The sequence below is a fragment of the Doryrhamphus excisus genome, chromosome 4 (assembly GCF_030265055.1).
Source record: "Doryrhamphus excisus isolate RoL2022-K1 chromosome 4, RoL_Dexc_1.0, whole genome shotgun sequence".
In the NCBI taxonomy this organism is placed as follows: Eukaryota; Metazoa; Chordata; class Actinopteri; order Syngnathiformes; family Syngnathidae; genus Doryrhamphus; species Doryrhamphus excisus.
Genome location: NC_080469.1, coordinates 22,424,206 through 22,441,916, shown reverse-complemented (window position 1 = coordinate 22,441,916; position 17,711 = coordinate 22,424,206). Strand labels below are relative to the sequence as shown.

Genomic DNA, 17,711 nt, shown 5'->3' with positions numbered 1-17,711 from the left:
CGAATGGTAAAAACATGGAACAGTGGTGAACTTTCCCAGGAGTGGTCAGCCAACCAAAATGATCCAAAGTGCAGAGATGAATCATCTGGGAGGTCACAAAAGACCCCACATCAAAATCCAAAAGAACAGCAGTCCTCACTTGCCTCAGTTACAGTTGAGAAAAAAGTTTAACTTTTTGGTGTAAAAGTAACAGAAAAATAACATCATAACAACAGTAAAATATGAGTAAAATATGGTGGTGGTAGTGTGATGGTCATTTGTGTGATGATCCCCAATACCTTTGGGAAAACGATGAGAAAAAATATTTGGTGTAAAAGTAACAAAAAAATAACATCATAACAACAGTAAAATATGGTGGTGGTAGTGTGATGGTCTGGGGCTGTTTTGCTGCTTTGAGATCTTAATGGTTAACATTGGCTAACATTTACATTTGTTTGATGATCCCCAATACCTTTGGGAAAACGATGAGAAAAAATATTTGGTGTAAAAGTAACAGAAAAATAACATCATAACAACAGTAAAATATGGTGGTGGTAGTGTGATGGTCTGGGGCTGTTTTACTGCTTCAGGACCTTAATGGTTAACATTGGCTAACATTTACATTTGTTTGATGATCCCCAATACCTTTGGGAAAATTATGAGAAAAAAACTTTTTGGTGTAAAAGTAACAGAAAAATAACATCATAATGACAGTAAAATGTGGTGGTGGTAGTGTGATGGTCTGGGGCTGTTTTCCTGCATCAGGACCTTAATGGTTAACATTGGCTAACATTTGATGATCCCCAATACCTTTGAGAAAATGATGAGAAAAAACTTTTTGGTGTAAAAGTAACAGAAAAATAACATCATAACAACAGTAAAATATGGTGGTGGTAGTGTGATGGTCTGGGGCTGTTTTGCTGCTTCAGGACCTTAATGGTTAACATTGGCTGATCTGAAACACTGCTGGAAAAGGTTTGGACACCTCTGTCTTATACAACACCCCCCACCGTCACCTCACATGCACACACGCAGAGCACCGCCGACAGCTGACGGGTGTCCACCGCACGAGGATACACTGATCTGTGTTAATTATACATGATGTGTCACGGAGCGGCAGGGACAGATAGCATGTAGACGAGAGAGAATATGAGAAAAGTTGTTCAAAAGGTGAAGAAACGTGAAAAGGAGGAGTAAGAGATGAATGGAGGAAAGGATGCACAGTGAAGGAGGAGCACACACAGCCTGGAGGGTGGAGGAGGTCGGGTTTGTATTGATCTCTACTTATCATTCCCGCACCTTCTCACACACACACACACACCCATGCTGCATTCAATGCCACTTGGATGCTTTGTTATAGTTCAATAAACAGCACAATTTTTTTCTTTTTTTTATATATTAATATATACATTTATATATTAATATTTTAATATTAATATTTCAAGATGTGTAGTGATTATTTTTTTTAAATTTTATTTTGTATTTTTCCCAAAGCTGTGTCCACACCGTTAGACCTTCATTTGAAAAGAAAATTTTGCATGATTTTGAAAAAAAAAACAATAGAATTTTGTTGTAATGCATGGAATTTGTGAATTTATGTTTTTGCCTTTTCTGTTTTATGAACTGAATTTTTTCTTAAACGTAAAATTATGATAAAACGTTCACAAAATAAAAAATTCCAGTGCATTCTATTTCAATTCCAGTGCATGTTTTTTTTTAATTCACTTTGTTAAAATACGTTTTTAAACGTTTTATGCGGTACACCCGCACATCATGTTTATGAAAAAATTACTTGCACTGAATATTTTTCACACTGAATGTTTATGAACTGACTTTTTATAAACAATGTATTTTAACAAAGTGAATTTAAAAAAAAAGACATGCACTTTGCTTAGGAATTTTTTATTCCGTGAACGTTTCATCATAATTTGATTGAAATTATTTAAAAAAAAATTATTCAGTTCACAAAACTGAAAGGCAGAAATATAAATTCACAAATTCCATAAATTCTATGATTTTTTTTTTTCAAAATCATGCAAAATTGTCTTTCTAAATGAAGGTCTAAGGTCTTGGGAAAATGACTAGAAAAACATTTTTGGTGTAAAAGTAACAGAAAAATAACATAATAACAACAGTAAAATATGGTGGTGGTAGTGTGATGGTCTGGGGCTGTTTTGCTGCTTCAGGACCTTAATGGTTAACTCTGGGAAAATGATGATTTTTTTTGGTGTAAAAGTAACAGACAAATAACATCATAACAACAGTAAAATATGGTGGTGGTAGTGTGATGGTCTGGGGCTGTTTTGCTGCTTCAGGACCTTAATGGTTAACATTGGCTAACATTTACATTTGTTTGATGATCCCCAATACTTCTGGGAAAATTATGAATTTGCATATATTTGCAATACTTTTAGGAAAATGATGAGAAAAACTTTTTGGTGTAAAAGTAACAGAAAAATAACATCATAACAACAGTAAAATATGGTGGTGGTAGTGTGATGGTCTGGGGCTGTTTTGTTTTGGGGAAAATGATGAGAAAAAACTTTTTAGTGACTTGCTGTGATAAATTGAACCCTGAATTCAGCAAAAAAAAATCCACGTCTGAATGACTGACGAAAAACTAAATGAAGACCTTGAAGTGGCCTAATCAAAAACCTGCCCAGCATCGAACAACACACTTCCAATACACGATTGCAGCACTTTTGATGCTTATTTAAAATGAATGAAAATTGCATCCTAAAGGTTTTTAAGCTTTTGACAACATTTAAAAAAAAACGTGCTGACCCACATTAAGGCAAACGGTGCACACAAAGAAGGAGAAAAAGGTGGAAGGACAGGGAAGAAGTGCAGTTGTGGACGTGTAGCAAGAGGAGGTCATGAAATATGCACAACGGAGCACATAAGCACAGCACTCGGAAACACAAAGCCATTAAAAAAAAAAAACGCCACGGAAAAAGGGCAGTCAGCTAGAAATATATAAACGTCCATTTCTATTCTATCGTGCACTGATTCACACTTCAGGCTTTACTTCATGTTGAGTACTGATGACGCTGACTCGAACACGCTTTTGTGCTCTCTGAGGCACAAGCACGCACATGTTGAGAACATGCATGTATGTGGAAGAAACACGGGAAATGTATTGTTAGGGGCTGTCACTACATATATTTATATAGCATCTACACAGCAGCCATCGGTACACCCTGGACTGGTGGCCAGCCAATCACAGGGCACATATAGACAAACAACCATTCACACTCACATTCATACCTATGGACAATTTGGAGTCGCTAATTAACCTAGCATGTTTTTGGAATGTGGGAGGAAACCGGAGTACCCGGAGAAAACCCACGCATGCACGGGGAGAACATGCAAACTCCACACAGAGATGGCCGAGTGTGGAATTGAACCCGGGTCTCCTAGCTGTGGGGCCTGCGCGCCGTAGACAAGCGAGAGGCAAGGTAGACTGAGGCAAAATTTTGGCAAAAATTTTTGGATGTTAACCAAAAAAAACATGCTAACCGGGGCGGATGTTAACTGAGGTATGCACGGGGAGAACATGCAAACTCCACACAGAGATGGCCGAGGGTGGAATTGAACCCGGGTCACCTAGCTGTGGTGCCTGCGCGCCATAGACAAGCGAGAGGCAAAGTAGACCGAGGCAAAATTTTTACAAAAATTTTTGGATGTTAACCAAAAAAAACATGCTAACCGGGGCGGATGTTAACTGAGGTATGCACGGGGAGAACAATCAAACTCCACACAGAGATGGCCGAGGGTGGAATTGAATCTGGGTCACCTAGCTGTGGGGCCTGCGCGCCGTAGACAAATGAGAGGTAAAGTAGACCGAGGCAAAATTTTGGCAAAAATTTTTGGATGTTAACCAAAAAAAACATGCTAACCGGGCGGATGTTAACTGAGGTATGTACAGGGAGAACATGCAAACGCCACACAGAGATGGCCGAGGCTGGAATTGAACCCGAGTCTCCTAGCTGTGGGGCCTGCGCACTGTAGACAAGCGAGAGGCAAGATAGACCAAGGCAAAATTTTTGGATGTTAACCAAAAAAAACATGCTAACCGGGGCGGATGTTAACTGAAGTATGCACGGGGAGAACATGCAAACTCCACACAGAGATGGCCGAGGGTGGAACTGAACCCGGGTTAACTAGCTGTGGGGCCTGCGCGCCGTAGACAAGCGAGAGGCAAAGTAGACCGAGGCAAAACTTTGGCAAAATTTTTTGGATGTTAACCAAAAAAAACATGCTAACCGGGGCGGATGTTAACTGAGGTATGCACGGGGAGAACATGCAAACTCCACACAGAGATGGCCGAGGGTGGAATTGAACCCGGGTCACCTAGCTGTGGTGCCTGCGCGCCATAGACAAGCGAGAGGCAAAGTAGACCGAGGCAAAATTTTTACAAAAATTTTTGGATGTTAACCAAAAAAAACATGCTAACCGGGGCGGATGTTAACTGAGGTATGCACGGGGAGAACAATCAAACTCCACACAGAGATGGCCGAGGGTGGAATTGAACCTGAGTCTCCTAGCTGTGGGGCCTGCACACTGTAGACAAGCGAGAGGCAAGATAGACCAAGGCAAAATTTTTGGATGTTAACCAAAAAAAAACATGCTAACCGGGGCGGATGTTAACTGAGGTATGCACTGGGAGAACAATCAAACTCCACACAGAGATGGCCGAGGGTGGAATTGAACCCGGGTCACCTAGCTGTGGTGCCTGCGCGCCATAGACAAGCGAGAGGCAAAGTAGACCGAGGCAAAATTTTTACAAAAATTTTTGGATGTTAACCAAAAAAAACATGCTAACCGGGGCGGATGTTAACTGAGGCATGCACGGGGAGAACATGCAAACTTCACACAGAGATGGCCGATAGTGGAATTGAACCCAGGTCTCCTAGCTGTGGGGCCTGCGCGCCGTAGACAAGCGAGAGGCAAGATAGACCAAGGCAAAAGTTTTGATGTTAACCAAAAAAACATGCTAACCGGGGCGGATGTTAACTGAGGTATGAACGGGGAGAACATGCAAACTCCACACAGAGATGGCCGAGGGTGGAATTGAACCCGGGTCACCTAGCTGTGGTGCCTGCGCGCCATAGACAAGCGAGAGGCAAAGTAGACCGAGGCAAAATTTTTACAAAAATTTTTGGATGTTAACCAAAAAAAACATGCTAACCGGGGCGGATGTTAACTGAGGTATGCACGGGGAGAACAATCAAACTCCACACAGAGATGGCCGAGGGTGGAATTGAATCTGGGTCACCTAGCTGTGGGGCCTGCGCGCCGTAGACAAATGAGAGGTAAAGTAGACCGAGGCAAAATTTTGGCAAAAATTTTTGGATGTTAACCAAAAAAAACATGCTAACCGGGCAGATGTTAACTGAGGTATGTACAGGGAGAACATGCAAACGCCACACAGAGATGGCCGAGGCTGGAATTGAACCCGAGTCTCCTAGCTGTGGGGCCTGCGCACTGTAGACAAGCGAGAGGCAAGATAGACCAAGGCAAAATTTTTGGATGTTAACCAAAAAAACCATGCTAACCAGGGCGGATGTTAACTGAAGTATGCACGGGGAGAACATGCAAACTCCACACAGAGATGGCCGAGGGTGGAACTGAACCCGGGTTACCTAGCTGTGGGGCCTGCGCGCCGTAGACAAGCGAGAGGCAAAGTAGACCGAGGCAAAATTTTGGCAAAATTTTTTGGATGTTAACCAAAAAAAACATGCTAACCGGGGCGGATGTTAACTGAGGTATGCACGGGGAGAACATGCAAACTCCACACAGAGATGGCCGAGGGTGGAATTGAACCCGGGTCACCTAGCTGTGGTGCCTGCGCGCCGTAGACAAATGAGAGGCAAAGTAGACAGAGGCCAAATTTTGGCAAAATTTTTGGGATGTTAACCAAAAAAACATGCTAACCGGAGCGGATGTTAACTGAGGTATGCACGGGGAGAACATGCAAACTCCACACAGAGATGGCCGAGTGTGGAATTGAACCCGGGTCACCTAGCTGTGGGGCCTGCGCGCCGTAGACAAGCGAGAGGCAAGATAGACCAAGGCAAAATTTTTGATGTTAACCAAAAAAACATGCTAACCGGGGCGGATGTTAACTGAGGTATGAACGGGGAGAACATGCAAACTCCACACAGAGATGGCCGAGGGTGGAATTGAATCCGGGTCACCTAGCTGTGGGGCCTGCGCACCGTAGACAAGCGAGAGGCAAAGTAGACCGAGGCAAAATTTTGGTAAAAAATTTTTGGATGTTAACCAAAAAAACATGCTAACCGGGCCGGATGTTAACTGAGGTATGCACGGGGAGAACAATCAAACTCCACACAGAGATGGCCGAGGGTGGAATTGAAATCGGGTCTCCTTGCTGTGAGGTCTGCGGCTAACCACTCGTCCACCGTGCAAACAAACAAACAAACAAGATGGAGCCAGCAGCAGTTTAGGTGTAAACTGTTGACGTTATTTGAGGAATTCAATTAACACAGTAAGATCACTAAGTGCAGAAGTAGATTAGATCGGTCCTCTGAGACTTCTGCTGGCTTCCTAGGGACTGATTACGCCTCTCCGTTGGTACTTTTGCACAAACCTGATTGGCTTTTTCTACTTTAAAAAAAAACCCTCAAGCAACCTGACGTGCAGCCAAGTGGACAGGAAGTGAGTGGATGCATCCACTGAGGACGGATGGAAGATAACTTCACTAGATAGAATAGAATCAATCCATTCCACTAAAACCCCAACCCTTTATTAACTACAGACAATGTTTTAAAGCAGGGGTCTCAAACAAGCGGCCCGCGGGCCAAATGTGACCCGCAGGACACTGGTTTTGAGGCCCCCGCCTTATCCATATCATAATAACAAGCCACTGCCTGAGTGTGTTTTTGACATCCAAAAACAACATAAAATGTAATTTTTGCTTGAATTTTAATTTATTTGTGCTGATTGCAGTCCATAATAGTGACAAACTGTCACCTGAATGCACATTTTGACCTCCAAAAACAACACAAAAGCTAATTTTGCCTCATTTTGACTGATTCTTACCTATTTTTTTACATCCACATACATGATTGCCGTCGATAATAATAACAAGCTGTTGCAAGAGTGCAATTTTTACATCCAAAAACATAAAATTTGAATTTATTTGGCTAAAAAAAGCTAATTTTGCTTGTTGTCCATATAATAATAACAAGCCACTGCCTGAGTGCGTTTTTGACATCCAAAAACAACATAAAATGTCATTTAATAAAAAAGTTAATTAAAGTCAATAATAATAATAATAATAATAAATAATAATAATAATAACAAGCTGTCCCCTGAATGCACATTTTGACCTCCAAAAACAACACAAAGCTAATTTTGCCTCATTTTTACTGATTGAAGTCCATATCATAATAACAAGCCACTGCCTGAGTGCGTTTTTGACATCCAAAAACAACATAAGAGCCAATTTCGCCTGATTTTGACTGATTCTTACCTATTTTTTTTACATCCAAAAACATCATAAAATGTCATTTCTGCTTGAATTTTAATTTATTTGGACTGATTGCTGTCCATATAATAACAAGCTGTTGCAAGAGTGCATTTTTTACATCCAAAAACAACATAAAATATAATTTTTGCTTGAATTTGAATTTATTTGGATAAAAAAAAAGCCAATTTCGCCTCATTTTGACTGATTCTTACCTATTTTTTTTACATCCAAAAACAACATAAAATGTAATTTCGGCTTGAATTTGAATTTATTTGTGCTGATTGCAGTCCATAATAGTGACAAGCTGTCACCTGGATGCACATTTTGACCTCCAAAAACAACACAAAAGCTAATTTTGCCTCATTTTGACTGATTGAAATCCATATCATAATAACAAGCCACTACCTGACTGCTTTTTTGACATTCAAAAACAACATAAGAGCCAATTTCTTACCTATTTTTTTACATCCAAAAACAACATAAAATGTAATTTTTGCTTGAATTTGAATTTATTTGGACTGATTGCAGTTCATATAATAATAACAAGCTGTTGCAAGAGTGGATTTTTTACATCCAAAAACAACATAAAATATAATTTCTGCTTGAATTTAAATTTATTTGGCCTGAATGCACATTTTGACCTCCAAAAAAGCTAATTTTGCCTCATTTTGACTGATTCTTACCTATTTTTTTACATCCAAAAACAACATAAAATGTAATTTCTGCTTGAATTTGAATTTATTTGGCTAAAAAAAAAAAGCTAATGTTGCCTCATTTTGTCTGATTGAAGTCCATATCATAATAACAAGCCACTGCCTGAGTGCGTTTTGACATCCAAAAACAACATAAGAGTCAATTTTGCCTCATTTTGACTGATTCTTACCTATTTATTTTCATCCAAAAACAACATAAAATGTAATTTCTGCTTGAATTTGAATTTATTTGGGCTGATTGCAGTCCATAATAATAACAAGCTGTCACCTGAATGCACATTTTGACCTCCAAAAAACCCACAAAAGCTAATTTTGCCTCATTTTGACTGATTGCAGTCCATATCATAATAACAAGCCACTGCCTGAGTGCGTTTTTGACATACAAAAACAACATAAGAGCCAATTTCGCCTCATTTTGACTGATTCTTACCTTGTTTTTTACATCCAAAAACAACATAAAATGCTTAAATTTGAATTTATTTGTGCTGATTGCAGTCCATAATAGTGACAAGCTGTCACCTGAATGCACATTTTGACATCCAAAAAAACCACAAAAGCTAATTTTGCCTCATTTTGACTGATTGAAGTACGTACATATAATAATAACAAACCACTACCTGAGTGCGTTTTTGACATACAAAAACAACATTGAATTTGAATTTATTTGGCTAAAAAAAACTAATTTTGCCTCATTTTGACTGATTGAAGTCCATATAATGATAACAACATAAGAGCCAATTAATAATAATAATAATAATAATAATAATATTTAAAACAACAACAAAAACAACATAAAATGTCATTTCTGTTTGAATTTGAATTTATCTGGCTTAAAAAAGGCTAATTTTGCCTCATTTTGACTGATTGCAGTCCATATCATAATGACAAGCCACTGCCTGAGTGCGTTTTTGACATACAAAAACAACATAAGAGCCAGTTAATAATAATAATAATAATAATAATTAATAATAATAATAACAAGCTGTCACCTGAATGCACATTTTGACCTCCAAAAAAACCACAAAAGCTAATTTTGCCTCATTTTGACTGATTGCAGTCCATATCATAATAACAAGCCACTGCCTGAGTGCGTTTTTGACATACAAAAACAACATAAGAGCCAGTTAATAATAATAATAATAATCTGTTTTGACTGATTACAGTCCACAGTGACAAGCCATCACTATACCATCACTTCCACCACACCCATGGAGCTCCATCCTTCCCTGCGCTTGGAGGGAAACTTCCTCCCTAACTTCTCTGCATTGTGTTCTTTGCCACAAAAAAAAAAAAAAAAAACACACGCATGTGCACAACGCACCATGCTGCAAAAACCACATGCTCCGCATCCTCTCTTTATGCCATTTTGCATTTCACACAGACGCTTAGCGCTGAACATCTCCATCCAAGCAAAGACACGTGATGTAAAAATCACATGATGACACGATGGACATGATGACATGAACCTGGATGCTGCAGGAGATCTCGGAGTCGTCCAGCAGTCGGATGGTGCACAGGATCTCCTGGTCCAAGGAGCGGATGCTGGGACTGCGGAATCGGAGCATTTTCATCCTCGGCTCGGTGTGCTCTGACGCGAAGCTGCCCGCAGCATGTCACCGCGTCCACGGCCACGCGGGAATCACGCAGGCGCGTACGAGTCTAGGGATGAAAGGACGGATGGGTGGGTGGTGGAGAGGGAGTATGGAAGGAAGCGGCATGTCTGACCACATCTGCGCGATATGGACGGCATGGAGTCGATCCCTCTCTCGCTAAGCTGGGTTCTCCAGATCCGGTTTAAAGGGCCCCTGCACGCCCAAATGATGCCATTGGTCACGTGTGGCGTCACATTGACGTCGGTTAGTAGGAATGACCCCCCCCCCCCCCCCTTACCCCCCAGGTAATTATGTATGTCAACACACCGACCTCTTCATTAGATACAAAATCCCGCGAGACCTCATTTCTGTCACATAATTATCTTTTTGATAATTTGAATGCTAAAAAATATAATCTGGAAGGAAATTCTTTTTTTTTTAAAAAGTCAAAATATTCATAGAATATTACATTTTCACAAGTGTAATTTTAACATTTTTTTTATTTTTATAATTTTTACAGAAAATTAATAATGTTAATAGAATAATGTCAGGACAAAGATCCGGTTTAAAGGGCCCCTGCACACCCAAATGATGCCATTGGTCACGTGTGGCGTCACATTGACGTCGGTTAGTAAGAATGCCCCCCCCAGGTAATTATGTATGTCAACACACCGACCTCTTCATTAGATACAAAATCTCGCGAGACCTCATTTCTGTTACATAATTATCTTTTTGATCATTTTTGATAATTTGAATGCTAAAAAATATCGTCTGGAAGGAAAAAAAATTGAAGAAAAAAGTCAAAATATTCATAGAATATTACATTTTCACAAGTGTAATTTTAACATTTTTTTTATTTTAGTAATTTTTACAGAAAATTAATAATGTTAATAGAATAATGTCAGGACAAAGATCCGGTTTAAAGGGCCCCTGCACACCCAAACGATGCCATTGGTCACGTGTGGCGTCACATTGACGTCGGTTAGTAGGAATGACCCCCCCCTCACCCCCCAGGTAATGATGTGTCAACACACCGACCTCTTCATTAGATACAAAATCCCGCGAGACCTCATTTCTGTTACATAATTATCTTATTAGATTTTTGTTAATTTGAATGCTAAAAAATATCGTCTGGAAGAAAAAAAAATAATTAAAAAAAAAGTCAGAATATTCATAGAATATTACATTTTCACAAGTGTAATTTTAACATTTTTTTATTTTAATAATCTTTACAGAAAATTAATAATGTTAATAGAATAATGTCAGGACAATGCTGTTTTTTCCCAATAAAAAAATATTACAATTATTATTATTATATAATTATTATTATAATATATTATAAATTTATTATAATTTATTTTATTAAAAATAATGATATAATTTATTTCATTTTAAGCAACAGTGTTGAACGAATATCAGAACATAAACATGCTACTAAGATAATGAGAATAAATAAATAATATTAATTGAAATTACAGTTTCTGGCATTTTATCAAATAAATTAGGTTATATTTTTTTCTAATCCAGAGCAACGACGTCTCAACCACACTAGCTTGTTGCTTCCAAAGACATTTGAGAGAAATAAGGATACAGTTGCTTACCATAGACGTTCGTAGTACATGGTGGGCGGGCTTGGCCGCCATGTTAGTTAGCAAGCTCCCAATACAATGCACTGTGTCAATGTCAATTGTCGAGCAATTGAGCTTCAGATACAGGCACTTTCGTGTTTATGTGCGTTAATATTCCACTTCCATGATTTTACGTACTTGTATTGGTCAGGATATGCAGCAGTTGACATGTAAGAACAATTTTAAAAACTATTCAACGCAGCACAAGGGATTACATAGGACGCTTGTGCTTAGCTCTTCGTTTGCTTACCAACATGGCAAACAGTTCCGTTGCATTTGCTTGGAGTATGCATTCTGTTCGCGCTTAATACCGATTTTAGCGTTAATTATATTGACTTGAAAACATTCTATGGGTCTATTTTGAGTAGTGATGCCTTAAAGGTGGTTTTATGTCATCTTGGCCCGGTCTGGAATGAGTGACTGGTTGTCAAAACGCAGACGTAGCTTTTTACTATAGCATGTAGCAAACGAATGACGGAGTTGGGCTTTTATATTGAAATGACATCCTTTATTTTGCCACTTCCGGTTAGACAGAAAAGCAAATACCGTGTAGAGCAGGTGAAATTGTACGAGAATAACATGTCGGTGCGTGTTCACGGAGTCGCTTATCATCCTTATTCGGTTCAATTCCCGTGGCATTGACAGTAAGTGCATTTGAGTTTAATATATTTAGGTTTTATGTTGCTGTTAATCGTAAATGTATTACATTTATATACTTCCTGTCAGGCAGCCATATTGGTGGATGTTTGGACCGTTGCTCACATATGTATCTGCTCAGAATTGTATTTTAATAAGCGTAGGAAATTTTTGTTGTCGTAAATTGTAAATGTATTACATGTATTGTATATTTGTTGAATCACCTGTGTATTTTTTGCTGGTTTACCTGTTAATTGGCGGAAGTGTTGAGGAAATGAGTGACTGACGCACTGTTCCACTATTATCTGGATGGTACTTGAAGTACTCACTAATGTAGGCAAGTTATTCAAGCTTAAAAAGTGTAAACAAAGCGTAGAGTCTGTTTCATATTAGAGTCCGTTTGGACTCCGGACCTTGGCTGGGGGGGCTGACCGTTCAGTCCAAATAGATTCAGTCCAAAATAAGATTAAAAATAAATAAACAAATCAAAAATAAAGACAATCAATCAATCAGTAATAAATAAATATAATAATAATAATAATAATAAAACAGCAAATAATAAAAACTTAAGAAACCACATATAGTCGGTGGGTAGACAAATTATTTTTTTCAGATTAAAATGAACAAAGCATTATTAGAGCCCTGTAGACATGACAAAACACGACTATAGTCACATTGATACTTTTTTTATTTACAACATATTGCGCAACTGCAGGGTCTTGAGACACATGCTAACTCGCAAACTAGAGAGCTAGCGACCTAAACGGTAGCCTTCAAGTTATTTCCTTTCAACTTAAATAGCCAAAAACTTACCACTTCCACACGGATAGGGAGGATAACTATTAACAGTTATTTAACCTTTGACATGAACATTAATCAAACGTAATAATTTTTTCTGGGTACATGACACCATACAGCATTCATATCAAACTAGTGTCCTGCGGGCCACATTTGGCCCGCGGGCCGCATGTTTGAGACCCCTGCTCTAAAACATAATTCTTCTTTTGGTAAGCTCAGTAACCAACATCTTGTCGAATTAATGTGTTCAATAACTGTATATTGATTGAATAACAAGTAAATATTAATTTTCAGGGTTGAAAAGGCCCCTGCAGCAGTTTGCAGGATGATCTACATCATCATGGGGGTGTCAGGCTCTGGGAAGTATGTGTGCATAACGTGTTTATCTTAACACTCACCTCAGTGTTGTGTACTTGCTAGTGTCAATTATAGAAGTCATATGTAGTCAAATGAGTCTTATATTTATTGGACATTCAGTAATACACAATACAAAGTCAAGTCTAATTGTTGGAGCTAGAAGTTACTCAATAAAAGTCATCCGTATATAAAAAAATTGAACTTTAAGGTCATATTAGACTCCTTAAAGGAAATCTTTAAATTACACATTTGGTGACTAGTTGTGGATGTTGCACGGTTGTTGCAAAAAAAAGCCAAAGAAAAAGCAAACATGCAATATCTTGATGGGATGCAATGATAATATAAACTATTGTTTTGTCTTCTTCACGCAGAAGCTCTCTAGGAGCCTTCCTATCGGAAAAGGTGATGCATACCGTTACTCGTTTTTTGACCACAACACCACCTAAACTTGACTCTACGTGTATTTTTGTACCCATCATCAGTTGGGTTGGCCTCTACACGAAGGGGACAACTACCACCCGGAGGAGAACGTGGCCAAAATGGCTCGAGGAGAAGCCCTCACGGATCAGGTCGGTTCAAGTTTAATGTTCATGACAGCCTATGTACCTCATTCATATACTGTAATATTATTGCTACCGTATTATAACTGTACAGTAACACACAAAAGCCAGCAAGCTTGAGAATAGCCAGTGTACAGCTTGTAGAGTAATATAGATTTACTGTCTATAGAGTCAAGCATATTGGTGGTTCCGTCACATAGTGGGGATAGAAGTTGATAATAGGGTCGCCAGCCAATCACAGGGCACATATAGACAAACAACCATTCACACTCACATTCATACCTATGGACAATTTGGAGTCGCTAATTAACCTAGCATGTTTTCGGAATGTGTGAGGAAACCGGAGTACTCGGAGAAAACCCACGCATGCACGTGGAATACAGGGTGGAATTGAACTTGGGTTTCCTAGCTGTGAGACCTGCGTGCTAACCACTTGGCACCATGCAGCCCATATTGTCCAATACATTCATTCATTCATTTTCTACCGCTTATCCTCACAAGGGGGTGCTGGAGCCTATCCCGGCTGTCTTGGGGCGAGAGGCGGGGTACACCCTGGACTGGTGGCCAGCCAATCACAGGGCACATATAGACAAACAACCATTCACACTCACATTCATACCTATGGACAATTTGGAGTCGCTAATTAACCTAGCATGTTTTTGGAATGTGGGAGGAAACCGGAGAACCCGGAGAAAACCGGCAAAAATTTTTGGATGTTAACCAAAAAAAAAACATGCTAACTGGGGCGGATGTTAACTGAGGTATGCACGGGGAGAACATGCAAACTCCACACAGAGATGGCCGAGGGTGGAATTGAACCAGGGTCACCGAGCTGTGGGGCCTGCGCGCCGTAGACAAGCGAGAGGCAAAGTAGACAGAGGCAAAATTTTGGCAAAAATTTTTGGATGTTAACCAAAAAAAAAAACATGCTAACCGGGGCGGATGTTAACTGAGGTATGCACGGGGAGAACATGCAAACTCCACACAGAGATGGCCGAGGGTGGAATTGAACCAGGGTCACTTAGCTGTGGGGACTGCGCGCCGTAAACAAGCGAGAGGCAAAGTAGACCGAGGCAAAATTTTGGCAACATTTTTTGGATGATAACCAAAAAAAACATGCTAACCGGGGTGGATGTTAACTGAGGTATGCACGGGGAGAACATGCAAACTCCACACAGCGATGGCCGAGGGTGGAATTGAACCCTGGTCTCCTAGCTGTGAGGTCTGCGCACTAACCACTCATACACCGTGCCGCCCAATATAACATTATTATACATTATTCCTGAGAAATGACTGCATATTTTTCCATTGTTGCTACTGTTATATTTTAAGAATGTGCCTTTTGTTTACTTTCAGGATCGATTCCCTTGGCTTCTCAGATTACATGACGTCATCGAAAGGTATGAATGATGGGGAAGATGGGGGAGATGATGATGGAGGAGCAGCAGAGTGATCAAAAAGGATGAAATTGTCAGAGAAAGATGTTTAGGGAAAGGAGCTAGAAGGAGGCGAGGAAAATTGAAAGTAGCGGGAAAGTGTGCCGTGGAATCGTGACTTCAAAGACATCTTTATCCCAATCTTCTCACCCCCCCTCCTCACACACCCCCACATGTGTCATCTTCCTTTCTATGGATGCTTGCAATGACAAGCCACATCTTCTCTTGGTGGAAAATGGGTTCTTGAAGGTGACCTTAAAGGAGGTGTATGTTCTCCAACATAGAGAAAGGCGTTCAGGCTGCAATGCGCTGGTGGCGTGCTCCGCCTTGAAGCCCATCTACAGATTCATCCTCCTCCATGGCTCCAAAGACCTCCCCTCTTCCTCTTCATCTTCACCTCCAGGACCTCTTCTTCCCACCTCCCTTCCAGATGTCTTCTTCCTCTTCCTGCACGGAGCCTACGATGTCATACACCAAAGGATGGTGGCCAGGACGGGACACTACATGAAGGTAGATCTGCTGGAATCACAGTTCGAGGCTTTGGAGCCACCTCATGAGCAGGAGAATGTGGTTCTTCTGGATGTCAGGAGGAGCATACCTGACATAGCCATGGAGGTGGAAATGCACCTCAGGAACCACAAGAATTCTCAGAACTAAAGGCACAAAGGCGGAGTAATAAAGGAAGGATAAAAAGAGAAAAACTTTATTGGGCATTTAGTTTTTGTACACTTTGTTCTTCTAATAAAGTTATCTGGTTTTTTGTATTTAACTTTTCATTCACATTTTTATATCAATTATTTTTACATAGAATTATAAATATGGCGGCAAGGCGGTCGAGTGGTTAGCGCACAGACCTCACAGCTAGGAGACCAGGGTTCAATTCCACCCTGGGCCATCTCTGTGTAGAGTTTGCATGTTCTCCCCGTGCATACCTCAGTTAACATCCGCCCCAGTTAGCATGTTTTTTTTTTTGGTTACCATCCAAAAAATTTTGGCAAAATTTTGCCTCGGTCTGCTTTGCCTCTCGCTTGTCTACGGCGCGCAGGCCCCACAGCTAGGTGACCCTGGTTCAATTCCACCCTTGGCCATCTCTGTGTGGAATTTGCATGTTCTCCCTGTGCATACCTCAGTTAACATCCGCCCCGGTTAGCATGTTTTTTTTTTGTTAACATCCAAAAATTTTTGCCCGTTTTCTCCGGGTTCTCCGGTTTCCTCCCACATTCCAAAAAAACATGCTAGGTTAATTGGCGACTCCAAATTGTCCATAGGTATGAATGTGAGTGTGAATGGTTGTTTGTCTATATGTGCCCTGTGATTGGCTGGCCACCAGTCCAGGGTGTACCCCGCCTCTCGCTCAAAGACAGCTGGGATAGGCTCCAGCACCCCTGCGACCCTTGTGAGGAAAAAGCGGTAGAAAATGAATGAACGAATAAATTATAAATATTTAGGCTGCACGGCGGAGAGTGGTTAGTGTGCAGGCCTCACAGCTAGGATACCCGAGTTCGATTCCACCCTAGGCCATCTCTGTGTGGAGTTTGCATGTTCTCCCCGTGCATGCGTGGGTTTTCTCCGGGTACTCCGGTTTCCTCCCACATTCCAAAAACATGCTAGGTTAATTAGCGACTCCAAATTGTCCATAGATATGAATGTGAGTGTGAATGGTTGTTTGTCTATATGTGCCCTGTGATTGGCTGGCCACCAGTCCAAAGTGTAGTCCAGTCCTCTTGCCTGAAGACAGCTGGGATAGGCTCCAGCACCCCCCGCGACCCTCGTGAGGATAATCTGGTTGGTATTGTTTGACTGGTACACACACACACACACAAAGCCTGACAAACCTCCACTTGGCATGTGTGTTTTTTGTGTGCGACTTATCTTCCGAAGCTTATTCTGAATATTTTAGGATCCTCTAAACCCAGAAGGTCAGTCTCATATCTCACCACACCATACTGGAGATTAAACGGCATTCGGCTCGACTACACACACACACACACACACACACGTTCAGCTTGTCGAGTGAAGCACAGATCTGATGACGGGGAATGTGTCATGTGTGTATCTGTTAATCCAGTAGGCCGCCAGCAGGGACACCAAAAACCCTTGTCTATTTATCACACACACACACACACACACACACAGTAAATCCTAAAAAGTAGTAGAAAAAAAATCATATGAATATTAAAACTACTTTGTCTTGAGATTCCAGTACTGAGCTCCAATCCAATGATGAGCAACACACTTAGAATAAGTTTGAATGTTGCTACCCCCTGGTGGTTACTATGGAGCATTACAAGCTGGAAGACCGCTTTATACTTCCTCAAATTTCGACAATTTTGTCACATCGTATCTCGTAATTTCGACTCTCTTAATGACTTTCTTATCTCATAATTATGACTTTTTCTCTCATCATTTCCACTTTTTATCTCATAATTCCATAATTATGACTTTTTATCTGATAATTTGGACTTTTTATGTTGTTATTATGAATTTGTTATTCCAAAGTAAGGACTTTTTGTTATG

General features: G+C 40.3%; 2 protein-coding genes across 2 annotated transcripts in view; one reads left to right on the top strand and one right to left on the bottom strand.

The window, feature by feature from the left end:
• frmd3 (FERM domain containing 3) overlaps positions 1-10,033 on the bottom strand; it is a 71,330-nt gene extending 61,297 nt beyond the window's left edge. Inside the window, exon 1 of the mRNA XM_058070275.1 lies at positions 9,654-10,033. Within this exon, the coding sequence (XP_057926258.1) occupies positions 9,654-9,758 (105 nt within the window). The 5' untranslated portion in view covers positions 9,759-10,033. The remainder of the gene's footprint in view (positions 1-9,653) is intronic.
• A 1,886-nt stretch (positions 10,034-11,919) lies between these two features.
• Positions 11,920-15,963, top strand: LOC131128153 (probable gluconokinase). Its single transcript, XM_058070749.1, has 6 exons — positions 11,920-12,051; positions 13,136-13,204; positions 13,570-13,600; positions 13,681-13,767; positions 15,115-15,158; positions 15,479-15,963. The coding sequence occupies exons 2-6, from the start codon at positions 13,167-13,169 to the stop codon at positions 15,849-15,851; spliced, it is 573 nt and encodes a 190-aa protein (XP_057926732.1). The 5' UTR covers positions 11,920-12,051; positions 13,136-13,166; the 3' UTR covers positions 15,852-15,963.
• Positions 15,964-17,711: the final 1,748 nt, after the last annotated feature.